This window comes from Jaculus jaculus, chromosome 2 (assembly GCF_020740685.1).
Source record: "Jaculus jaculus isolate mJacJac1 chromosome 2, mJacJac1.mat.Y.cur, whole genome shotgun sequence".
Taxonomy (NCBI): domain Eukaryota; kingdom Metazoa; phylum Chordata; class Mammalia; order Rodentia; family Dipodidae; genus Jaculus; species Jaculus jaculus.
The window spans coordinates 89,967,367-89,994,052 of record NC_059103.1 but is presented as its reverse complement, the minus strand read 5'-3'; the positions used below and the strand labels follow the sequence as shown (position 1 = coordinate 89,994,052).

The following is a 26,686-nucleotide window of genomic DNA, read 5'->3' as shown; positions in this document are numbered from 1 at the left end:
TTCTCTCTATATATCTGTCTTTGCCTCCCTCCCAGTCGCTCTCTCAATACATAAATAAAATATTTAAAAACTGAAAATGTACAATATACAACGAAAACAAAGTAAAAATATCAAGAAAAAAACTGTATTTACTTAATTCAGATGAATATTTTATTGATTTTGTTTCCTAGAAACTAGCAAAAAAGACAAACACATTAGATTTTGCAATTTTCCCAATTAAAGGACAGTAAAAGGAGTAAAGAACATTTTCTTGTTGTTAAATATCTTCCTGTTAGTGAGTTGACAATAGTAATCCAGAGGATATGATAGCATACATACAAAGCCATAAATGTTCAGTTAGATGTTCATGTTGATTTTATGTAAAAACCAAATGTGTGGTGATATATCACAATTCAATGAAGCCTTTTCTGTAGGGAATAACAATAACATGTTCCAGATACATGAATTTCTCATGAGCTCACTTCATATCTATCCTGATACTGACCAAGGGAATGAATTGTTAGTGTCTCTGTTAAATATATCACCTCAGAAGATTCTCTAGCCAGACTCACTAAGCTTATGTTGAATGTTCTAATGAATTCAGAGACTGACAATATTTTGTGTTTTGATATGGAAAATACTGTGCTCCTCAAACAACACATATGCATTAGCACTACTGAAAAAGTACAGAGCCTGCTTTGAATTTTCACCCAAACACAAAGGGTTTCCCTGTCCTAGAACCTATCTTGCGTTTCTACCCAAACATGAAGGGTTTCCCTGTTGTAGACTCTATCCTGCATTCCCACCCCATAAGAAAGGGTTGCCCTGTTCTGCATGCTGTCCTCTTCCCACTCCCTCACCAAAGTAAAGCATACTTATAGCAACAGGAAAATGGGAAATGTGGAGCAGGATTACTGAGTGTCTTTGTTGTACTAAGAAGTCACACCTATGAGAAATTTCATCTTTGTAAAAGTGACCCAGAGAGCTTACCAGTCAGGATACTGACAGAAACAAAAATAGATTCTCAATAAATTAACTAAGTTGAACCATTAACAGAATATTGTTACTGTATATTTTCATGATAACTTATATGTTGGATCATGGTTATAAGATAAAACTTTCTGTTTTAAGTCCAGTTGATGCTAAGTGGCTATTTCTGACAACTATATAGTGAATGCCATTTCTAATGAAATCTATCATGGTCAAAAGTTCCAAAACCAAGACATCAGGACAGGACAGTTGTTGGCTTCCATTTCCAATAGCTAAAGGACTCATTTTGGAAAATCCTTCTCATCTTCCCTCAGCTGGCAATGTTAGATGGTTAAACCCATTAGATTTGAAAACTTTGGAAAATGTTAAAATGATTTAAAAATTTTTAAATGTTTTTTAAAAGACCTTATTTTAAACTGAAAGAGTTAGAACTGCAGAAGAATAAAATAAATGAGATGTTCATTTCTTTAGCCATAGAAGGAGGCTCCAAAAAAATGAATCAGCACAGTAAACCTCCTGGAGAAAGGAGCAAGCCAGCCATTTGCCTCTCAGGTTAGAAGCTTATTAAATTATATGACATCATATTTTAAGAGGAGGTAATTTCTGGCAGAATAAGTCTCTGTTTTATTGGCAGCCCTCAAACACTTGGAAATTATATCTCTAAACCTCAAATATCTGATCCCACATAGACAAAACCCTGTTAGGAAAAAGAACTTATAACTGCAAAATTTATTTTTATTTCACTTTCACTAAATAGTTCTAACTATTTACAAAAGTAATCCTTACCAAAATAGTCCTCTTATGCTCTTTTTAGATTTATTGTTGATCCATCCAAAAGTATTTATCAGTTGGTAATGTCTCAGGCCCGGGGCTCAGTGAGAGGTGCCTCACTGGACTAGATAGTCACAAAGCCCTTTCCAAACTCTCAAATTCTTAAACCTCAGGAGACAGGGGTCAAAATTGAGCAAAAATAAAGAAAGGGCAACTTCTGACCAGAGACATCCAATTATTTTTAATGCCCCACAGCAGCGGATCAAATCACTTCCATGGCTTTCTGTTCACTTTTTAAACAATACTTATTGATGATTTATCTAAAGGATTCCAATGTATTACACTTGAAAAAATGTTGTCAATTCATCCAGACAATTACCAATAATTGGAACATGTAAGTCAACATATCATAGAAATAGTTGCGTATCAATATTTGTTACAGTTCTATTCACCACAGCTACGTCATGGAACCACTCTACATGTCCAACAACAGAAGAATGGTTAAAGAATCTCTTTCTCTGTCTGTCTGTCTGTCTGTCTCTCTCTCTCTCGTGTGTAGAAACACAGAAGTTTTCAGCTATAAAGAAAAAGGAAGTTACAAAGTTTGCAGAAAAATGGATGTAACTGTAAATAATTATATTAAGCAAACTAAGAGTTTGGGGCAAATATTCTGTGTTTCCTATTTGCAGTTTCCAGATATTATATGGATATATAAAATCATTTTGTATATGACATGAAAGAGGAGAAGTGAAACATTCTAGGGAAGCAAATGGGATAGTGGCAGAGTGGAGGGGGAGGACCAGGGAGAGGAGGGAATGTGGGTGGCAGGTGCACAACATACAATGTACACAATGAATGAAAAAGGACTTGTATAGCTTAGTCCTATGTACAGTGAACATATGCAATGAAAATTTAAAATAAGGAAAATCCTTACCTATCACTCAGAAAAAAAACTATATGGCTAGTCCTCACTCCAAAACATTTACAGTATGTAGTCATAGCTCATTATATAGGTTAGAAATGCTAGGCAGAAGGACCTGTACAATAAAAATATAGGAAGGAAGTTAAAAGCTGTTAGATATGATCATATTTAATTGTTTCCTTACGTTCTCCTATCTAATGTTCACACTGTTTCCCTTGGCTATCTCCAGGGTAGGACACTGCTTATGATATAGATTGTATCTATTTATATTTCTTACATTATCTACATTATTTACATTATCTAGCCTGCTATGCAAGAGGCTAGATATTGAATAAGTAGCTCTGAAAACAACTTTAAAAGTAATGTTTTCTAGGCTAGGTGTGGGGGTGCATGCCTTTAATCCTAGCACTCGGGAGGCAGAGTTAGGAGAATTGCTATGAGTTCGAGACCACCCTGAGACTACATAGTGAATTCCAGGTCAGCTTGGGCTAGAGTGAGACCTTACCTCAAAAAACAAAACAAAACAAAATGAAACAAAAAAAGAATGTTTTCCTTAGTCTGGTAGTTGGAATAAAAAATGCATTTAATTTGTTGAATAACTTGTGAATGATTTACACAGCTGATATCACTTGCACATTGAGTAAATTTAGAATCATAAAACAACCTTTTATCAAGTATTCATTATGGCATCTATTCATGTGCTATATAAAATATAGTAACAAAACTGTTTTACTTCTTACAGTTTGGTGTCAGTAAATGTACTAACATCGTAAAGGCATTTTTTTTTTTGAAGGTGTATGCATATAGACTATGTGTGTGGCATGGTGTCTGTTGTTGTCAGATCCATCCTGCTGGAATGAACATCCAAACCATAAACAGTTTATGGGAGGAATGGCATTTATTTATTTCACACTTTTAGGTCTAGGGAAAATTCCATAATAGCAGAGGAAACTGGTCCCTTTTACCAAATGCACGCAAAGAGAAAAACCATCATCAGCACCGCAAGCTGAGAATACCAGGCAATGCTCAAGCACTCTGCCTACCATAGACTGGAATTCACATCTGCCTCCAGAAACACCTTAGGGCTGGACCCCAGGATTTGCCCACAGTAGCACTTCCTCTAACCAGGTGGCTGGAAATCCAAGTTACAAACTTTAACAAACTCCTCAGTCTATTGGAGGATATAAATTCAAACTACCATAGTGTCTATGATGTGTGTGGTGTATGTTGTATGTATGTGTGTGTGTGTATGCTCCATGTTTGAGCATGAGGGGGCCAGAGAAGAGCATTGGGACTCTTTGTCTTTTCATTTCTCATTCTTGCTCTGGCCCCTGCCTGCTGTGTACTGGAATTACAGACATGTGTGTCTACTCCCAACTTCTTACAAGGGTTCTGGAGAGGTAAACTGGGAAGTCTCTGGCCCAAGAGGCTTTCACACTTAAGCAGGAAGTGCTCTTAACCACTGAACTATCTCTCCCATCAAGAACATGCTTTGATAGCATAACCTTATCAGTTACTCAGAATTAAATATGGATGAGAAAACAGGACAATGCTTTGTAATAAAAATAACAAAACAAGCTGGGTGTGGTGGCTCAGGCCTTTAATCCCAGCACTCAGAAGGCAGAGATAGGAGGATTGCTGTGAGTTTGAGGCCACCCTGAGAATACAGTGTGAATTCCAGGTCATCCTGGGTTAGAGTGAGACCCTACCTCAAACAACAAAAAAAGAAAAGAAAAGCTATTCTTAAGAATGAAACAGAAAAGCCTGAAATGACTATATCAATATTAAGTAAAATATGCAGTAATTTCTATTTTTATTTGTTTTTTCTTATGATAAGATCTATTTTCAAACTTCATGTCAGTTAATATGTGTAAATATATCTAGTGGTAGTTAAAAATGACTGCTGTCCAGGTAATAAGATTTCTACTTGTTTTAATTCACAGGTAATGATTGTTCATAATTATGGTATACAATATTGTATTTCAATACATGTGTACATTGTATGATGATTGAGGTCATTAGCATATCTATTACCTCCACCGATTATGATTATTTTATGGTAAGAATATTTAAAATCGTTATTTCTGGCTTTTTTGCTTTTTCTTTCTTCTTTTGAAGTAGGGTCTTACTCTGGCCCAGGCTGATCTGTGATTCACTCTGTAGTCTCAGGCTGACCTCAAACTCATGGCGATATTCCTACCTCTGCCTCTCAAGTGCTGGGATTAAAAGTGTGCACCACTACACCCAGCATTTCTGGCTACTTTTAAGTATACAGTGAATTATTGCTAACTCTATTTACTCCACTGTATCAAAGAACATTGAGACTTACTTATCTATCACATGCACCCATTGACCTGCCTGTCCCCATCCTACCCTCTCCTCGCCACTCTTGTAACTATTCTCCAGCCTCTTGTAACTCTCCAGTCTCTTGTAACTACAACACTATTCTCTATTTCTATGAAGTCAGCTTTTCATATCCCACATATGAGTGAAGCTGTATTTGTATTTTTGTTTCCAGCTCATTTAACATCACAGAATGTTCTACAGCTTCATTTGTATTGTCTCAAATGAGAGTTCACCCTTTTAAATATATGATTTTTATTTATTTGACAGGGAGAAAGAGAGAGAGAGAATGGGTGTGCCAGGGCCTCCAGCCACTGCAAACAAACTTCAGACACATGTACCCCCTTGTGTATCTAGCTAATGTGGGTCCTGGGGAATCAAACTTGGGTCCTTTGGCTAGGCAGACAAATGCTTTAACTGCTAAGCCATCCCTGTAGCCAGAGAGTGTCACACTTTATAAGTGAACAATATCACTATATTTTCTCTATTTATTCTACTGATGACCATCCTATCAGTCAGGATTTTCTAAAGGAACAGATAAGGATCAAGTGGATATGTATTTGTGCTAGTTTGATTCAGATGCCCCCCATAAACTTAGTTGTTCTGAAGCTAGGTTCCCAGATGATGGAGATTTGGGAATTAAGGCCTGCTGGAGGCAGTGTATTGTTGGGAGTGGGCTTATTGGTATTATAGCCAGTGTCCCTTTGCCAGTGTTTGGTACACTCTTCTGTGGCTATTGTCCACTTTATGTTGGCCAGGGGGTGATGTCCATCCCCTGTTCATGCCATCATTTTCCCTGTCATTATGGAGCTTCCCCTCTAGCCTGTAAACCAAAAGAAGCCTTTATCCCCAAAACTGCTCTTGGTCAGGTGATTTTTGCCAGCAATGCGAACCTGACTGCAACAGTAATGTTAGTACCAAGAGTGGGGTCCATTGCTGCTAGACCTGACTGTGTGGCTTTGGTCTTTTGGAGCTGATTTTCAAGAGGAATGTAGAAGGATTTGAAATCTCAGCTTAAGAGATGCCTTGCAGTGCTGTAAGTACAACGTGATGGATTATTCTGGTCAGAGTTGAAAGATCTGAATGTAGTAAGAATTATGGACTGTGAGGTTTGGCTTGTGAGGGTGAGAAAGAGCTTTTCTTGGGCTGGGCTAGAAGCAGTTTGTGTGAGAGGCTTGCTGTTAAAGCTGTATCTTGAGAATTTGTGTAGGTTTGCATTACATAGAAATGGACTGATATGAACAGAAGGATATGGCACAGAAAAAATGAAATGTTTGGGTGAAACTGCTGCCCATTCAGCTGTAATTGAGAGATTACAACCATTGAGAATGGACCAGCTGACCTGCATTGTAACCACCGAAAGAATGTGGTCTTTTCAAGGCACCTGAAGGCTCAAAATGTACCCTGTTCTTCAAAATCTGCTTTATTCTCCCTGTGTTGGCAAAGTGGGGCCCTATTATGGAATATAAGAAAACAGGAGAGGGTCATTGAATTTACAACATGGTCATGTGTTTTGAAGGTAGCCATTGGCAATGAGTGTGAAGTAGGTTTGCTGGATGCCTGAATAGAGACCTGATGGTGCTATGGGGATTGGCCATGCATTGCAGTGGAGATGCTGGGACCATGAGATGGCTGCTAAGGAAAGCTGCTGGTTACTGATGAAGTTTTCCAGGACTGTGAATAGCCTAGTGGCAGGGTGGAATTGGAACTCCAGAGAGTCTAATATTGCTGATTAGTTATCATACTAAGAGATTTGTCACTGACTAGAGTTATTAGACTTGGAGCTACAGAGTTTGATGTTTGCCCTGGTTGTGTTAAATCTTGTATTGCCTATTTCTTTGCTATGCCCAGTGCCATCTTTTGTAGTGTCAATGTTTATTCTGTGCCATTATGTTTTCTTGTGGGGTTTTTTTGGTGTATTTTTTTGTTATTATTGCTCAGTTAAAAGATCTTGGACTATGAGAATGTTTGAACATCATTAGGATTGACAAAATATGGGGACTTTTAAAGTTGGGCTGATTACATTATATTTTGCATCATGGATGGTTATCAGTTTATGGGGCCCGGGGCAGAATGTGGTGGTTTGATTCAGGTTTCCCCCACAAACTTAGGTGTTATGAATGCTAGGTTTCCAGCTGATGGAGATTTGGGAATTAATGCCTGTGGAGGCAGTGCATTGTTGGAGCAGGCTTATGGGTATTATAACCAGTGTCCCCTTGCCAGTGTTTGGCATGTTCTCCTGTTGCTATTGTCCACCTTATGTTGGACAGAGAGTGATGTCCATCCTCTGCTCATACCATCATTTTCTCTTCCATTATGGAGCTTCCCTTCGAGTCTGTAAGTCAAAAATCCTTTATCCCAAAAGCTTCTCTTGGTCAGGTGATTTCTGCCAGCAATGCAAACCTGACTGCAGCCATATTAAATAGGAATTTATTATATTAGCTTACAAGATACAGGTAGGGTAGTCCAACAACAGCTTTCTACAGGCTCGACAACCAAAGAAACCAGTAGCTACTCCATCCACATGGCTGGATACAGGCTGGAGAATTGAAGAACCAAGTAGTTGCTCAGTCCATGAGGTTGGATGCAGTCTAAGTTCCAGTGTTCTCAGAGGATAGATGAATGTCAAAAGCATGCAATAGCAAGTAGTAAGAGAAACCAGACAAAGAAAGGAACTGTGTTCTTCTGGAGTTTCCTTATATACTGTCAACCATAAGAAGGCCCATCACTCTAGAGGAAGGACTTCCTGCTCTGTTAATCCTTCCTGAAAATGCCCTCACAGACCTGCCCAAGAGGCACATCCTTCATTCCAATCCTAATTTGATCAGGTTGACAACAGAATTAACCATCACAACTCTGCCCCTTGTCAACTTGACACCAAGTCATATCTCCTTGTGTCATGCTTATTTTTCAAATGAAGACAATGGCAAGGTGGTAATTTCACCCCATAGGATATAACTATCCTATGTGCATCTGGAAACACATTCTTCTTGTGACCCAAATACATGGGAAAGTCTCTTGAGGAATGCTTACTATCAAATAACCAATAATTTAAATATAGTTAATAACATTTAACTATTAATATTTTCTCAATCAATATTAATTATAGTGGAGAAATAGGGAAAAGGACAGCAAAGTTATCTTAATATTTGTATACATATGTATAAACACTCATGCAATTACAATCCTCATTTCTGTAACTGGTCATGTGGTTTTAGCTGGTATTTGTAACTGCCTTCTTCTGTTGCCCATTCTGTATTGCCTCTGCCCCCTGTGAGCACCTCAGCAGGTCTTGATTCTTTACTAGGAAGAGTGACTCATGCCTTCATTCCTGAAGGTTCTGGGTCATTTATCACACTGTCTTAATTAGGTTATTGTAGTTTTTCATTGACTTTGACCACAGGATGCAGTAACAAGAGATGCTTTAAAGGATTTCCTGCACTCTAGTTATATTTCAAATCTCCTCTGGTACTATGGATTAGCTATCCAAGCTAGCACTGTAACTTCTTTATTAGTCAAAGGCAGTAGGAGCCCATAGTAGCCAGAGGTAGAATTTTAACTTCCGGTTCAGTGGATTTTCTTTCTTGCCTTTTTTTTTTTTTTTCTTTTGTGCCTCCTAGCAGAAGCATTCCCTCCATTGGAACCAAGACTTCTAGGCCAACAAAATAAAAGGTTGCAGGAACGGGAAGAAACAAGCTTTGTTAGTGGGTCACCAGTGTCATGATGAGTGGTTGTCCTCAGATTTCCATTTCTCAATTCATGAGCCTGTTAATTCTGGCTATAGGATAAATAGTACTATGTAGTGGATTCTGATTCAGGACATATGCAGCATTCTGGAGTATGATGCCTCAGCCCTCCAGGCTATTACCACCTAGTTGGAACTGGTAAGTGTTTTCTTTAAAAGGCCCTTCCTCTATTCTGTCAAGCCAGCTGGTTCAGGATGTTGGGGGAACAAGGCAAGACCAGTGAATCCATAATCATGAGCCAATTTTTGTACATCTTTGGCTGTAAAATGAGTTCCTTGGTCAGAGGCAACACTATGTAGAATACTATAACTATGAAAAAGACATTCTGTAAGTCCACAGATGGTTGTATTGGCAGAAGCAATATGTGTGGGAAGAGCAAGCCCATACCCAGAATAAGCATAACTGTATCAGTAAGGACAAGATGCTGCCCTTTATAGGAGGGATATGGTCCAATGTAGTCAACCTGCCACTAGGTTGCTCACTGATCACTACAGGGAATGGTGCCATATTGGGGATTTGTTGTTGGTCTCTATTGTTAGCAGATTTAGCATGCAGCAACTGCTGGATTCAGGTCAGCCTTGGTGAGTAGAAGTTCATGTTACTGAGCCCCTGTATAACTTTATCTGTGCCACCATGGCCACATTGGGCCCATTGGGCAGTGACAGGGATGGCCAAGGAAACAGATGGACTGCTATGCACAGAATGGGTCATCTTAACCTACTTGATTATTAAAGTCACCTTCCACTGAGAATACCCATTTACATGGGACACAAGTACTTTTATATCCTTTACCTGTTTAGAGAGATCTTCTTACATACTCCTTCCCCATATGTTTTTCTCACTCAAGTCTTGCTCCTTTGAAGTCCTGGACAATACAGCCAAACTTTTGGTTATAACTTATGAAGCATACATAACTTCTCATCTGGCCAAGGTATACTGCTTTAAGTTCTTCCCATTGTGAAGATTTCCCCTCACCAGTATCCTTAAAGGTTGTGGCAGGAAAGGGCTGTAGGCTACAGCTGTCCACTTGTGGGTACAACCTGCATAATGGGAAGAATCATCTGAAAATCAATGCCCTAGTCTTCTCCTCAGTCAGTGGATCATAGGGCACATCCTATGAATGCATAGGTACATGGTACATGGTTGGGGACAGAAGGCATGGTAACAGGAGGAAGAACCATAGATATTTGGGCAACTTCTTCATGTCACCTTCTTGTACCATCAAGACCTGATCAGGCCCAATAAGGTATATATCTCTTCTGTTGCATGATGGACTGCTGCTATGCACATCCAACTTTGTGGTTTTGTGGGTCAGATAATACCTAGCTCATGATGACAACTCTGGGAAGAGCTATCATTCAAAGGGAGAACAGTTGTTTACAGATGATAGCAGCACCTTACTCTGACATCTCAGGGGCTTCTGCTGTGACTCACCTGTGGAGGTGTGCCAAAGTAAAGCTATTAATAGCATTTCTACCTGCCGCTGACACTTCAGGTACCATTGGATGTACTAGATCATATAGCTCAAATGGTAGAAGAGCCTGTATCTGTGGAAGAGCCTTCTTGTTCTGGGTCCCACTGAAATTTAACAGATTGCCAAATTACTTGGTATATGGGCCAGAGTAACATGCCCAAGTGAAGAATATGATGTCTCTAAATTCCAAATAGGCCCACTAGGTGTTGTACTTCTTTCTTAGTGCAAAAACTCCTTCACCTTAGAAGGAATATCTCTGTATGTCCCATACCACTGAACTCCTAGAAATTTTATTGAGGTAAAAGGCCATTGACTTTTGGTTGAATTTATTTCCCATCCCCTGATGTGCATGTGCTGAAACAACAACTTCAGAGCTTGCTGCCTCCTACTCTCTTGTTCCATAAGCATAATATCATCAACATAATTCGACAATGTGATACCTGGTGGAAGGGACAAGTGGTCAAGATCCCTGGGAATTAAGTTCTGACACAAGGTTGAAAAGTTAATATAACCTTGAGGTAAAACAGTGAAGGTGCACTTCTGGCCTTTCCAGTTGAAAACAAATTGTTTCTGGTGGTCCTTATAGACTGGTATAGAGAAGATAACATTTGCAAGATACAAACTAGGTACCAAGAGATGTGTTAATCTGTTCCTGCAAAGAAAACTCATTAGGTACAGCAGCTGCAACTGGAGTGACTACTTGAACCACTTTCTGATAATCAACTGTTGTTCTCCATGATCCATATGACTTTTGAGCAAGCCACACAGGAAAGTTGAAGACAGATGTTATGGGACCACCACCCCTGCACCATTCAACTCTTTTGTGGTGGCATCAATCTCTGCAGTCCCTCCAGGGATGCAATTTTGGTTTTGATTCCCCTGTAGAGGCAGTTCTAGTGGCTTTCATTTTGTCTTTCCAACCATAATTGCCCCACTACACAGGTAAGTGAACCAGTGTGGGAATTCTTCCAACTTCTATGTATTTGTCATAATTATTTACTGGGGTTTAGGGCACTTACCTCAAGATGAGTTCATATGTCCAATGGGCCCACAGTGAGTTGAACTTTGGCTAAAATTTCATTGGTTCCTGACCTCCATAAATACCTACTTTAACTGGAGGGCCACAGGGTTTCTCCAAATCAATGCCATCTAACTAATCTAATTTGTAGGTCTACTGTAAAGTCTGAATTACATACAAGATAATGACTGAGCTCTTAAGTGTGCTGGTGCACTTCTCAAAAACCTGTTTCTTGAGCCGGGCGTGGTGGCTCACGCCTTTAATCCCAGCACTCGGGAGGTGGAGGTAGGAGGATTGCCATGAGTTCGAGGCCACCCTGAGACTCCATAGTGAATTCCAGGTCAGCCTGGACTAGAGTGAGACCCTACCTCAAAAAAACAAAACAAAGCAAACAAACAAACAAAGAAACAACAACAAAAAAAAACCCCTGTTTCTTAGTGTCAGTGTGGGATGCATCTTTTGGACCCACCCATTGTAGGTGATAAGGTTTTGCATGACAAATCCATTAAAACATACCAATTTCCAAGACACTTTTAATCCCTTCATCAACATTATGCCAAAGGATATCAGGCAATTCCAACTCATTAACAGTAGGCCATCATTTGACTCTACTTCAGCCAACCAATCAGTCCATTGTCATCTGTTGTAGTTATTATTGTTGTTATTATGTTGTTATCTGTTGTAGATGCATTATTAAACCTAGAATTAATGGCCCCTATTGCTAAACTCAGCCTGATCTAGTTTGATATTTCTTTGTCCGTCATCTCATACTCTTAAAATCCATTCCCATACATATTCATGATGCTTTTCACTGAATAAATTAGAAAGCTTATGAAGTTCTTTAGAGATACATTGAAACTCCTCATGGGTCATACTTTCTACCTCACCTTTTAAGGGTCTGCTTAGCTTTAAATCTGGTTATAAGACTAGGGGCAAAGGTGGGTTGGCATTGAGGGTATCAGAATTGTTTTGCTCGAAATATCCTTTATGGAAGGTCATTTTGGGTTCCATAGAGAACACAGGGTTAATTCCTTTAGCCAAGGTTCAAGAGCCACCAGATTGTAGGGTCTTGGGGTAAGGATGCATCTGCTGCTAAATGTGGGAATGTTACTTCCTCAGGTATAATAAACCCATCAGAATCAGATTTCAATGCTCTCAGCTTCATCTGGGTCCTCCCATACATCTCCATCCCTAGTTAACAGGATCCTACTCTTTTGCAGATAGTGTCCTCTAACTGTAGGCACCTGTTGAGTCTGGGATAAACCTAACTTTGTAGTATATTTGAGATCAAGTAGTGCCATGCGCCTCCCCTGCTCATATTGCTTAAGATCATCTTGTCTATTTATAATCAGTTGTAATTTCATATGAACATTAGTAAGTACATACTTTTTATTTCTTTGAACAGTGTCATTAGTACTTTAACAAGGATTACATTGAATTTGAAGATCAGGGCTATGTGGTTTTCCTCAATGTTATGATATGGTGCACAGTTAATTTCCAGGGACTGAGATAACTGAAAACTAGAAGTCTTAGTACTCTCGGACATTTCAGGATAAATTTAATTTTTTAAGGGCTATTGTGATATAGTGTTAAATGCAGCTTAAATATACTGTTACCATTAAGCATAACATAATATAATGCTATATTACAGAGTTATATTCCCTTAAAAATGATTCTGCTTCCTTTTTTAATATTTTATATATTATTTAGTTATTTGACAGAAAAAGGGGGGAGAAAGAGAGAGAGAAGAGAGAATGGGCATACCAGGGCCTCCAGCCACTGCAAACGAACTCCAGACATGTGCACCCCCTTGTGCATCTGGCTAATGTGGGTCCTGGGGAATTGAACCTGGGTCCTTTGGCTTTTCAGGCAAATGCCTTAGCCACTAAACCATCTCTCCAGCCTATGATTCTGTTTCTTTTAAATCACTTTGTAAGAAATATTTCCTCTCTTAATTGTTAACTTATTCAAGAAATCAGACAAAGTTTTGACTTTAGCCACTCCCAGATATCTATCTATCTATCTATCTATCTATCTATCTATCTATCTATCTATCAAATTTTCTTTCTTTTTTTTTTTTAAATTTATTTATTTGAGAGCAACAGACAGAGAGAGGGAGAGAGAGAGAATGGGCGCGCCAGGGCTTCCAGCCTCTGCAAACGAACTCCAGACGCGTGCGCCCCCTTGTGCATCTGGCTAACGTGGGACCTGGGGAACCGAGCCTTGAACTGGGGTCCTTAGGCTTCACAGGCAAGTGCTTAACTGCTAAGCCATCTCTCCAGCCCTCAAATTTTCTTTATTTTCTCTTTAGAAAAGCTTTTCTATGTTTTTTAAAAATGTATTATGTATTTGTGTGTGTGAGTGTGGGAATGTGCATGTCACACATACATGTGGAGGGCACACAACAACTTTTGGGTCAGTCCTTGCCCATCCATCATACTTGAGGCAGGTTTCTTGTTCTGGATTCTTGCTCTGCTGTTCTTTGTTGCACTTGCCCTCCTTCAGGGAAATTCTCCATGTCTCTGTCCTATCTCTCCATTAATATGAGTGTGCTGGTATTACAGAAGCTACCCATGGTTTCTGGCTTTTTATACGGGATCTGGAGAATCAAACTCCAGGACTCCAGCTTGAGTGGCAAGCAGTTTAAACCACTGAGCCATTTTCCAAGTCATATTTAATTTCGTCATTAAAGGAATACAAGTTTGAGGCTGCAGACATGGCTCTGTGTGTAAGGTGCTTACCTTGCAAATTTGAGGGCCTTCTGTGGATCACCAGCATCCACAGAGACAGATCAGGTGTGTGTGATGGCATGTACCTATAGGCTCTGTACTGAGAGTGTAATGACATAGGAATTTCCAGGTAACTAAGTAGTTTAGCTAAGTCAGTGAGTCCTGGATTCTGTGAAATACCCTGAACCCCCCCACAAAAAAAGTAAAATAAGGCAGAAGAACGATTGAGGAAAACATTGTACATGCATAAATCTCTGGCTTTCAATATATGCACACATGCTTGTTTGCACATCTGCATGCCCATGTGTCCACACACATACAAACACACCAGCATGCACACACATATATCACATGCATAAACAACTAAAAAGAAATACAAGTTTGTTGAAATGAGATTGCCAAATCCTGCTTCTGAAACACTTTTGCCTTTGGAAATTAGTCTCTTAACTGAAATAGATTCACATTCACACTCATACCAGAAGGAAAAGGCAGAGATAAGAGATGCGTGTGGGGCTGGAGAGATGGCTCAGTGGTTAAGCGCTTGCCTGTGAAGCCTAAGGACCCCGGTTCGAGGCTCGGTTCCCCAGGTCCCACGTTAGCCAGATGCACAAGGGGGCGCACGCGTCTGGAGTTCGTTTGCAGAGGCTGGAAGCCCTGGCGCGCCCATTCTCTCTCTCTCCCTCTCTCTGTCCTTCTCTCTGTGTCTGTCGCTCTCAAATAAATAAATAAAAATTTAAAAAAAAAAAAGAGATGCGTGTGTATGTCTGCTGTCTGGGTTGTGTCTGAGTCAGAGCAGCACTGGTCCTCCACATCTAAGCCTGCTTTGCTTTTCTCTCAGAATGGACTCAATGCTCTCCATCTGGCGGCCAAGGAAGGCCACGTGGGACTGGTACAGGAGCTGCTGGGAAGAGGGTCCTCTGTGGATTCTGCCACTAAGGTACTGTCCTGCTTGTAGAACTTACTTTCTTAGGAATTAAGGAGTTAAAGCTTTCCTCTTCCTGTCCCAATTGTTCAGAGGTGTGTTCAGCAATGAGTCTTAACCACTCTGGCATACAATTGAAGCCCTTTCTACCAAACCATGCAAATTTTGATTTTTTTTTTTTTTTTTGAAGGACATAGACAACAGACTCAAGAAATCTGGAAACCTTGTTTCTCATATATTGTCATTCCTCCTTTGATTCACAAAGAAACCTAGATGAATATATTCCTCTGGACAATAGCACCTGTTTTCTCAAAGTGAATTTGATTTTAAGTAAATAAATTGATATGGTGGACTTGTTATTGAAAATGAACAGATAATGTTCATTCTTTCAGTTAAATTGACATATCTCTTAATTTCTTCATAATGTTTTATAGGAAAACATACAGAATTTTTTATACTCCCCTGAAAAGAACTTTTGGGTCATGGGTTGAATTATTAGAGTAAGGTTAGATTTTATCCTTATGTTTTTGTGAAGAATTATGACTCATTTAAAAGAAAATGTTTAGTATAATTAATGACACTGCTGTTATTAAACTATATTTGGTTCTGTTAAACATCTGTTAAAATAAAAATAGATTTACAGATACATTGTCAATATATTTGGAACCATAAGCAGCCAATCATAGCCAAACTTGCTAAGCAGTGTTGGAGAGTAATAATAACTGTGGGAGAAGCACAGAGAGACTCAGGTTTAAGGTTATGGCTAGGGTATGCATGTAATCAAGGGTGGGCCAAAAATAAGTTTAGAAATAAAATAGTAGTTCAGCCAGTAAAACTGGGTTTCCAACATTTTATGTCTAACTTCTAAAATGCATTCTGGCCTTAATGGGAAATTTTAAAAAGGAAGCAAAAATAACAATTCTCTGGCAATCCTAGACTCCTTAGTTTTGAGCTAGAAAGTTTACATTTTTACTGATATTTCTCTTGAACATATCAAGTAAGTGTCTAACAAATGCATACAGGATAGCTGTTTAATGTCAATGAAATTATCATCTTCATTTTCCTTCTACATCCTGTTGACATTTTAAACTTAAAAAAGGTTTACCTTTTTCTTTCTTGGTCAGGTAGAGGGGGTATTTTTCAGGATCAAATTCAGGCCCTTCCACGTGCTAGGCAGCAGTTGTAAACTAAGCTACATCCCTAGGTCTTATTTTCTTTGGAAGGAATATCACTATGGATTCCAGGTTGGTCTAAAATGCTGGGTCCTCCTGCCTCAGCTTCCCTAGCACTTGCAGGTGTACCCACTTCAGATTTACTCTCACTTTCAGATTAGAGTTGTGGAATTGTCTAATCAATACAAGCCCCACAAAGCCCAAATCAGTCGTTACTGGTCCCACAGTGAATTGGTAGCAGACTGGAGCTAAAATTTGAAATCTATGGCCATGATAGATGTAAAATTGATTATTTCTCTTCTAGAATATTTTGAGCTATAACCATGGGCTCTTATAGGTAGAATAACAATGCTGCTGAGAGTCCTTGATTTTTTTAAACAAAGTGGAATAAAGTTAATGTGTTAATAAACATTTTTGTTAGTATTTCCTTGTAATAGGACTCTAGATTTTGGTAAAAATCCCATGAATTCCATAATTTATTGCCACTTGAACACACATACCAAAAATGTTGGTTTATTGCAGGCTTAGTTTTCCCATGTTCTCAGCTGTGCTCCTGTATTATGAAGATAATGAAGGGATTCTGTAGATGAGATTGTCAACTTTTTGGTGATAAAAGATAATCCTTTACAAGGTGGGCTTGATAAAAGTGAATGGTTTATCTTGACAAAATGAAAATTTTTGACCAGTTGCATAGGCCTACATATCTTAATTTCAACAAAGTTTATAAATCTGCAATATTTTCTCTTCTGTTTTGTCCATACAGAAGGGGAATACTGCTCTCCACATTGCATCCCTGGCTGGACAAGCTGAGGTCGTCAAAGTTCTTGTTAAGGAGGGAGCCAATATCAATGCACAGTCTCAGGTATTACATTCAGCCTATCTCTAATGTGAACAACACTGTAGAATGCTTACGTGAAATTGATTTATTGATTTATTTTAATCAGATTACTTCTGTGAACTCATATAGTTAAATTTCTTACTTTTTACTTTTTGAGAACTTGACTATGTGAACATGTTGCATATTAATTTATTTTCATTCGGTTAAACTCTTATGCTTCCTCTCCCCATCCCAGTTCTACTGACATACCACAACCCCTCTTTTAGTATAACCGAACACTCGACAAATATGTCCATTATTTTCTTCAAGTATTTAAAAAAAGAACATAAAGTGTTATCTTAGATTTACGGTGTCATTGTTAAAATGCAACTTGTTCATGCGGCTCTGTGTTCCTTCATGAAGGTGCTTTCTTCCTTGTAAATTTAAATTTTTATTCAAAAGCATCCTATGAGGAATTCTTCTATGGAGTGGTAATCACACTGCTTTGTTCATCTCACATCGGCTTTACCAAAACCCTAAGGGAAACTTGAAAATCTGTTTTGATGGCTTTATGGTACACATAATAATAAAAGTGAAGTACATGGTCCTAATTAAGAAAATAATTATACATTTGTTAACTCAATTTACACTATCAAATGGATTCCTTTATTTTTCGGATAGAAAACTTTACTTTTGATGTGTATAATGTCTCTATATAAGAACTGAAGTGTATATCTTTCCAGTAAATTCTATTTCTGTGGCATGTGGGAGGATTGGGTTCTGTCCCACACTAAAACTCAATCAAAATAGCAAGCAATCAAACAAAAGACCACCTAGAGTTCCATCCCTCTGTCTTCTGAGGTTTCTCTTTAGATTGCTGGTCATATGGTCACATCTAAAGGGACACTGGCAGAGGAATCGAGCTCCTTCATATCTGTTCTTTGGGATAAGTTCCCTCACTCACCTGCTGTCGCAGTATCTGTTACCTATGTTCATTCATTCATCACATCTCCATAGCTATGTTTGTATAGATTGTACCAGTTCTAGACCGAGGAAATCCCAAAAGGAAAAGTTAAAATCAGCTTTGTTTCTTTGATTTTGATTATAGAGAAAACTAAATCTACTGAAATTATAATATATAAGCCATTAACCATTTATTTTATCTCTGAACTATCATAGCATTTCAATTAGTCACATTTATTTTTCCTTCCAATAAAAAATTTTAAAATGTGCACCAGTGTTTTGAAAAGAATTGGAAATATACCTTAGCCTGAATTTTTAATAAAAATTAAAAATATTGTACCATCAATAAAGAACACTTGTATGTTCCAGAAAGTATAATGGCATCATAGGCTTGGGAAAGAGGGATGCTACAAAACCTTACTGCTCTATAGTAAAGAATAAAATCTTTTGTAGTGGGTTAGGAGTGTAGTCAATGGCAGAGCATTTGCCTAGCATGCATAAGAGCCTAGGTTCAATCTCTAGCTCTGAAAAACAAAAGCCCTTTTGTTTATAGCAGTAGAGCATCATTTTACTGTAGAGTTCTCAAACAATGGCTTGCATCATAATCACTTGCAAGGTTTGCTGGAACACATGTGCCTAGCCTCCACCTCAGCTTCTGAGTGATCCATGAACCCACCTTGAGAACCACTGCTTCAGAGGACTGTCAAAAAAAACTGGTCCATGCCTGCCTCAGCAAAGCACCAATCAGTCATGGGAGTGAAAGCCAACCAAGCTCAATTGCACACCAGAAGTTTCCCATGCTATGGCTGGACATTCATATTTTCAATGGAGTTATTAGCATCTATAAAAAGAGCTGGGTTACATCTCTTAAAGTGATTATTTGAGTTTAGTGATGTCATAAAAGCTGACAGGTGGCAAATGCTGCAAAGTAAATGCTGTTAAAAGCTCTGATATCAGTTATTACATCATGGTTCCTGGAAATCTATGATTTAGAGACTTTTCAACAGTAAGAAACTAAAACCATCTTATTAATTTGTTTGAGAGTCAATGAGCCTTTTTTTATGGGCATAATCACACCAGCTTATAACCTTTTTAAAATAAGCTTTATATAATCACCAAAGGATTAAAATAATTACTTGTGCTGCATAATATGACTTAATGTAAGATGTATGTGATCTTGATGCATTACTCAAATTGATTTTTATATTGTGAGATAGTTTTAGTGTGAAAAATGATTATTTCTAATGTTTTTCTCAAAGTTTAAGTCATTTGACAAGACTTATAAGGGCTGGAACAATGGCTTAGCGGTTAAGACATGTACTTGAAAAGCCAAAGGACCCAGGTTCAATTCACCAGGACCCATGTTAGCCAGATGCACAAGGTAGCATATGCATCTGGAGTTCATTTGCAGTGGCTGGAGGCTCTGGTGTGCCTATTCTCTCTCTTTCTCCCCTTCTTTCTTTCTGTCAAATAAATAAATTTAAAAAAAGAAGACTTATAAGATTACTTGCTTTGTTGAGTTTTGGTAGCTACCATCAGTTGATGAATATTTTATAATTTAACAATTGAAATGAAAACAGATAAATTTAAGCTGGGTATGGTAGAACATGTTTTTATTCCCAGCGTTCAGGAAGCTGAGGTAGGAGGATTTCCATTAGTCAGCCTGTGCTAGAGTCATCTCCTTTCACCAAAAATAAATAAATAAATAAATAAATAAATAAATAAATAAATAAATAAAGTCTGGTTTGATTATTTTGCCACTGAGTGTTAGTAAGTTCCAAAAGGAATCATTTTAGGGCCATGGAAAGCTGCTGTGTGTCATTCCTGATATTTTTTATTCCTTTCATTCCTATCTCATTTAGGATATAGATTCTTTTTTAGTTGACAAAATTTGGTATTATATAGGTGCATAGGGGACATTCTCTGAGTAATTGGACAGTTATTTCCTGTCAGAACCACACAAAGGACACACCTGAATCACAAATTCAGAATTTGTACTTTAAATTTTGTATTCAAAATCTACCTTCCTCTCTATCTTTCTAAGAACCTAATCCAAGGCACTCCAGCCACTGCAAACGAACTTCAGATGCTTGCACCCCCTTGTGCATCTGGCTAACGTGGTTCCTGGGGAATCCAGCTTCAAACCAGGGTCCTTAGTCTTCACAAGCAAGTGCTTAACCGCTAAGCCATCTCTTATTATTATTCTTTTTTGGTTTAGTTTTTTGAGGTACAGTCCAGTCTGACCTGGAACTTACTATGTAGTCTCAGGGTGGGTGGCCTCCAACTCACAGCAATCCACCTACCCTCTGCCTCCCAAGTGCTGGGATTAAAGGTGTGTGCCACAATGTATGGCTTGGTAATCTATTTTTTAACCTGGTTGGTGTGACTATATATCTATATCTTCATGTGGAGTGGCTGGCTGTTGTAATTCTAAGAAAGACCTTTTTTTTTTTTTTTTTCAGTTTTCAAGGTAGGGTCTCACTGTAGTCCAGTGTGGCCTTGAACCCATGGTAATCCTCCTGCCTCTGCCTCCCAAGTACTGGGACTAAAGGCGTGTACCACCATGCTCAGCTAGACTATTTTTTAATGCCTGCTTATTGTGTATTTGTATGTCATAATTTCATTTATCCCATTATTTTGGCATCACATTTAGAATACAGTTTGGGAAAGTGTATGAATAGTCACAATACAAAGAAATCAGTAATGAATTTTGAATTTTATTTTATTGACTTGAGAGACAGAGAGAGAAAGGAGGGAAAAATGAACAACGGAGGGAGGAAGAGAGAGAGAGAGAGAAAGAGGGACAAAGAATTTGCATGACATGGCCTCTAGCCAAAGCAAATGCACTCCAGATATATGCACCATTTTGTGCATCTGGCTTAATGTGAGTACTGGGGAATTGAACCTGGGTCCTTTTGATTTGCAGGCAAGCACCTTAACTACTAAGCCATCTCTTCATCCCCCAGTATTTTGAATTTTTAAAATAAAATATATAATTATATTTTTCATAGGCACTAGACCTTATTAGTGACAAGAAGTTAGACTTGTGAGTGCTCAGGTCAGAACTTCACAGATTTTGTGAACTAATAAAATCTTATTTCTTATTTTACAAGCAGACAGGAAATGGACTTCAGTAGGAATCATTCTGTAATATTGTCCATCTACTCTTATTTGACAAAATATGAGTATTTTTTTATATTTTCCAATCTCAGCTAACTCTATTAATAGACACTTTAATGTCCTACTTAATCAGGAAACAGGGACTCTTAACATACAGGTTTTTAAAATTTATTTTATTTGTTTGCAAGAAAGAGAAAGAGGGGGAGAGAGAGAATGGGCACATCAGGACCTTCAGCCAGCGTAAATAAACTCCAAACATATGCATCACCTTGTGCATCTGGATGATATGGGTTCTAGGGAATCAAACCTGTATTCTTTGGTTTCACAGGCAAACACCTTAATTGCTAAGACACATCTCCAGCCCTGAAAGTATAGATTTTTAGGTTATAAGTTTTCTCTTTTTATGTTACTTTTTTATTATTTGAGAGAGAAAGAGAGAGAAAATATGAGCACATCGGGGCCTACAGATTCTGTAAATAAACTCCAGACACATGCAACACCTTGTCTATCTGGCTTTACTTGGGTCCTGGGGAATCCAACTTATGTCCTTAGGCTTCACAGGCAAGTGCTTTAACCACTAAACCATCTCTTCAGCCCAACTACTCTCTTCTATAAAACATTTTTTTTACTTTATGTCCTATTTTTGAAGATGAGTCCCTTTTATAGGTAAGCCTTTGTTATTTTTATTTTTTGCAAATGTAGCTTACTTTGGAATTTCTAGTCAAGTACTTATTCCTCCGTGAGATCTCATTTGGTGCTAGAATCTGGCTAATTGTAACTTGAAAAACCCACTATGAATGTTGTCATTAGAAACTGTTCTTTGAATTAGTTAACCAAAGTCTTTGAATATTACTAAGATTAATCAATAGAGTCAAAATTCTCTGAGGTAGAAAAAGGGGCCCAACTGAAACTAAGGACAATTGGTAAAACAAGCAAGGGTGATGTTTTCCTGTGAACTGGATACCAGCACAAGGGGGAAGGAGACCAACACAGAGAAAAATCACCTCCTACCAAATCAGAGAGCCAGAGCCTCAGAGGCCCCCAACACCTCAGCACTGAAGCAGACCAAAAATGAACCCAACATGGCTCAGGGAAATTTTGCTGAAGAGGGGGCGTAAAGAACGTCAGAGTCACATGTTGGGTCATGATTTGCAGCGACATTTAGCATACCAATAACTGGGGACTAACTCCACAATGCACGACCCATTTACATCAACAAGGAGGGTCTAATGGGAAGGGGTAGATCATAGATGAGCCTAAACAATGGTACCAAAATGCCTGTATTTGATGAAAAGAAAACTAATAAATCAAATTAAAAAAAAAAATTCTCTGAGGTAGGCAGAAGACCGAGTGAGTATGCCACAGTGCTTTCTAGAGCTATTGACTTGACATATCTTAATATTGTCAGCATCAGTAGCAGTACAGTAATCCAATTGGTTGGTCCCTGTCAATAATATTCTTCCCTTTCTCTCAGTAGAATGAAGTTTTATTATCTTTAGCTTTAGGAGTTTGGATTTAAAATAGAGGTAGTACCCAAACAGAGTTCCTTTTAGAAGATTTAACTGGTCTCTGACAATATAAAAACCAGATGTTTTCCTCAAATTAAACCCATTTTAAGTGGGAAACTATGTCGTGCCCAACAATTGACTAAACATGATAAGTGTAAATTTGTGTGTAATTACGTTATTTTTCTCCTCAAATTATGCTTCTCTTATGAAGGCACTGAAAAAATTGAATCTTTTGAACATGAAGACTTTGTTCATAAAAGTAGGAGGTCTGAGTTATATATAACAGTTATAACAAAAAATGTGGTTAACAAAAAGACTTTATGGCTTCAGTCTCATTTGCCATTTTGCTAAAATTAAGTTCAAAAATATTTTATCATTTAGGAACATGTGCAAATGTAAATTTTAATATCTTAGGTAATTTTCAAAATTCTAATGTAACACAATTTAAAGAACCTATTAGTAGAAATGTTTTTAGAGTGGTTTGGGTTAATTAGTTGGGGTACTCATTATCACTGTAGCTGAACATGGATATCCCTTAGCCTTTCTGAAGTCTATATGAACGTGTTCTCAGAAGCTGACACAAGTTGGAGGTGATAAATGCAATTCAAAGAGTTTTTTTCTTGACGTTTTGTAGCATAGGAGGTAGCTAGATGTAACCAAGAGGATTCTTAACATTCTGATTAAAGGGGGTTTTGATGTGGTGTTTTTACCTAGATTTAGTGCTCATTAATTGAGTCTCCTGTCTCCTGGGAGCTCACTATGGAAAGACTAATTCTAAATGTTTACTTATTTTTTTTTTAATTTTTTTTCCTATCACGTTTGAATTAAACATCTGTGTCATTTTATTTATTTATTTATTTATTTTTATATATTTGTTTGTTTGTTTTTCGAGGTAGGGTCACACTCTAGCCCAGGCTGACCTGGAATTCACTAGAGTCTGCCCTGGCCAGCGGGGAGTTGAACAAGGACCCAAGGGGAAGTTAACCTGAAGGGGAGGCAAACAGACACAAGAAGGAGACCATGCTAGGTGTTTGTCAAGGCCTCCCTACTTATTATTTTTTGAAAGTCCCTTTTATAAGAAGATCACTGATATTTTTTAGTGAGGAAAGACTTTAGATTTAGAAGAACTAAGAAAGCTAAAATTACTGGTTAATTTTGACAATTTTTTATACTGTAATTTGTTTATATAATCACTAATAATCATCAATCCACAGGATTCTTGCAACTGTTACCCTAGCTTTTGTCTTTAGTTGTATTTCTTTTTTTTTTTTAATATTTTTTGTTCATTTTTTATTTATTTCTTTGAGAGTGACAGACACAGGGAGAAAGACAGATAGAGGGAGAGAGAGAGAATGGGTGTGCCAGGGCTTCCAGCCATTGCAAACAAATTCCAGACACATGTGCCCCCTTGTGCATCTGGCTAACGTGGGACCTGGGGAACCGAGCCTCAAACCGGGGTCCTTAGGCTTCACAAGCAAGTGCTTAACCGCTAAGCCATCTGTCCAGCCCCTTTAGTTGTATTTCTTTTAACTGGGAATTATATAGTGTCCAACAGCTGACTAAGCATGACAAATGTAAATTTGTATGTAAGTATATTATGATTAATTATGGCTATCTCATTGTCGATAATAATTGGAATTGATATTTATATTCTTAATTTTATTAGTGTTATTTATACTCTTAAAGCCATTAAAGCAAGGAAAGTTTTATTTTTAATTTTTTTTGCTTATTTATTTGAGAGCAACAGACACAGAGAGAAAGACGGGGTGGGGGAGAGAGAGAGAGAATGGGCACGCCAGGGCTTCCAGCCATTGCAAACAAACTCCAAATGCATGTGCCCCCTTGTGCATCTGGCTAATGTGGGTCCTGGGGAGTCGAGCCTCGAATCAGGGTCCTTAGGCTTCACAGGCAAGCGCTTAACCACTAAGCCATCTCTCCAGCCCAAGTTTTTAAGATTTCACAGTGACCTGGTGTTGCCTGTAATAGACTGCAGAGTAAAATGGATAAAACACAGAATCTGAAGCTAGTTTGTCAAAAATCCTAGGCTTCAGATACAACTTTTATTTTCTGATCATGTAACTGTACCTCTACTATAGTAGGATTATAATGATGATACCTGTTGAGATAAGATGTTGAGAGCTTAACCCATGCATAGCACTTAGAACAAGGTCTGGGATTGGAAGAGTTCAGTTACTGCTAGGTGACATTATTTCCATCCACACAAGCCCAGCCCTTCTGCAGACCACTGCTACCTATTGCTGGCACAGCACAGTATATCACAAAGTCAGTATCTGTAACTGGCTGATTTTATAACCTCCTTTCAATTCTGGCAATTTGGGTATAGAAATTTGCATTAGCTTCAACACAGATGCCAGTAAAACGTGAAAAATTTAACAATAGGACATTCAGAATATGAACATCCATCTTGTAAAGTGTGGTTTATCTGAAAATAATTTCTAAAACTCACTCCAACTTCCAACTCTACATAGAATACTATGAACCTAAAGTGTATTGTTTATATTTGCCTCTGGTACAATAATAGTGATATGTGAAATATTTTTACTATAGCATCAGCATATATTATCTAAAACCAAGTGTCAATGATGCTAAAGACACAGATGGGAGAAACAACAACAAGAGGCTACTTTTAAAATGCCTGGTGTTTTCGTTCTAGGTGGGTTAGCTTTCCTTCAAGTTCCATTAGCAACATAAATTTAAATCTAATTTAAATTTTACCAACATTTAAAGTATTCAACTATGAATATTAGACTACTTTCTGAAGAAATATACCAAACAACTACAGACATTACTGTTTTAAGATTTATTTTTATTTATTTATTTATTAGAGACAGAGAGAGGAAGAGAGACAGAGAATGTGAGAGAGAGAATGGGCACGCCAGGGCCTCTAGCCACTGCAAATGAACTCCAGAAGCATGTGCCACCATGTGCATCTGGCTTACATGGGATCTGATGAATTGAACCTGGGTGCTTAGGCTTTGTAGGCAAGCACCTTAAGCACTAAGCCATCTCTCCCGCCCAAAAATTACTATTCTTATTATGCCAGTAATAAGAAAAGAATCCTGGCCAGCTATGTATACTCAAGGACTACAAAGCAAAGAGAGTAAACAATGCTATCGGAAAAGAAAAAAGAAATAAGAAAATAAATGGGAAAATAAATGTCAAAATATGACAGTATCTAGAAGATATGATTATTTAAATAATCAAGCCAAAAAATCCTCAATTAGTACAATGTTTTCTATTCCCTAGTTTTATGAAAAAGTGCCTGCATAATTCTGTATCACATATGGTATTCAGTTAGGATTTTCTTTAGCACAAATGTAGAAATGAACTGTTCTCTCAAAAAGTTAATGCTAAGACACAGTAGTAAGTTTCCTAGTAAGCACACCAGATTACTACTTTAAGTGACCTTTCTGAAATGAGGTTTGCCAAGCCTAGGTTGAAGCCTTGCATGTCTGCCAGAAGGACTAACCTTAACTATAGTGTCTATTCTTCTCAAGTTAGTGGGACAGGTTTTTTTTTTTAAGTTTAAAAGCTCCCCAAATCATAGACACATATCTTTACATTTGCAAAGAATAACAGTTTAAAATTATGGATTTTCAAAACTGAAGCACATGCAAACAATGTCACCAACAACATGTGATTGTTAGGGACAGTTCTGCATACTGTATGAATTCAAGTTGCTACAATGTTTTATGTGATCAACCTTCAAAAGTTTTGTTCATGCGACGTGCTGAAGTGAAAGCATAAATGGCAGGAATCATGAAACTTTGGTATAGAAATGCAGGCATACCATTGAAGCAGGGTGGGCTGTGAGTGGGGGGTTGGGTATTTGTCTTGATAATTATAAACTATGAAACACTTTTGTATACAACTAATTAACAAACATAAACATATTTCTAAAGAAAAAAAATGCAAAACAGCAATCTGGGAATATACCATAGTTGTAGAGCCCTTGCTTAGCATTCATGAGGCCTGGGTTCTATTACCAGCACAGCCAAAAACCTCCCCTGCTCTCTTTGTCTCTCTGTCTCTCTCTCTCTCTTACACACACACATACACACACACACCCACACACCAAAGGACAACAACAAAAAAGTAAAATAATAAAAATGTGCTTTTCCAGTGAAAAGCAAAATAATAATAATAATAATAATAAAGAAGAAGAAGATCATAAAGGGAAGTTAAACATAG

At 38.0% G+C, this 26,686-nt stretch overlaps 1 protein-coding gene across 31 annotated transcripts in view; it reads left to right on the top strand.

Moving 5' to 3' along the window:
* Ank2 (ankyrin 2) overlaps positions 1-26,686 on the top strand; it is a 710,882-nt gene that overhangs the window by 519,599 nt on the left and 164,597 nt on the right. For all 31 annotated transcript variants that reach the window (XM_045144485.1, XM_045144488.1, XM_045144489.1 and 28 more), the window contains 2 exons: positions 14,811-14,909; positions 16,830-16,928. In XM_045144485.1, the coding sequence (XP_045000420.1) occupies positions 14,811-14,909; positions 16,830-16,928 (198 nt within the window). The remainder of the gene's footprint in view (positions 1-14,810; positions 14,910-16,829; positions 16,929-26,686) is intronic.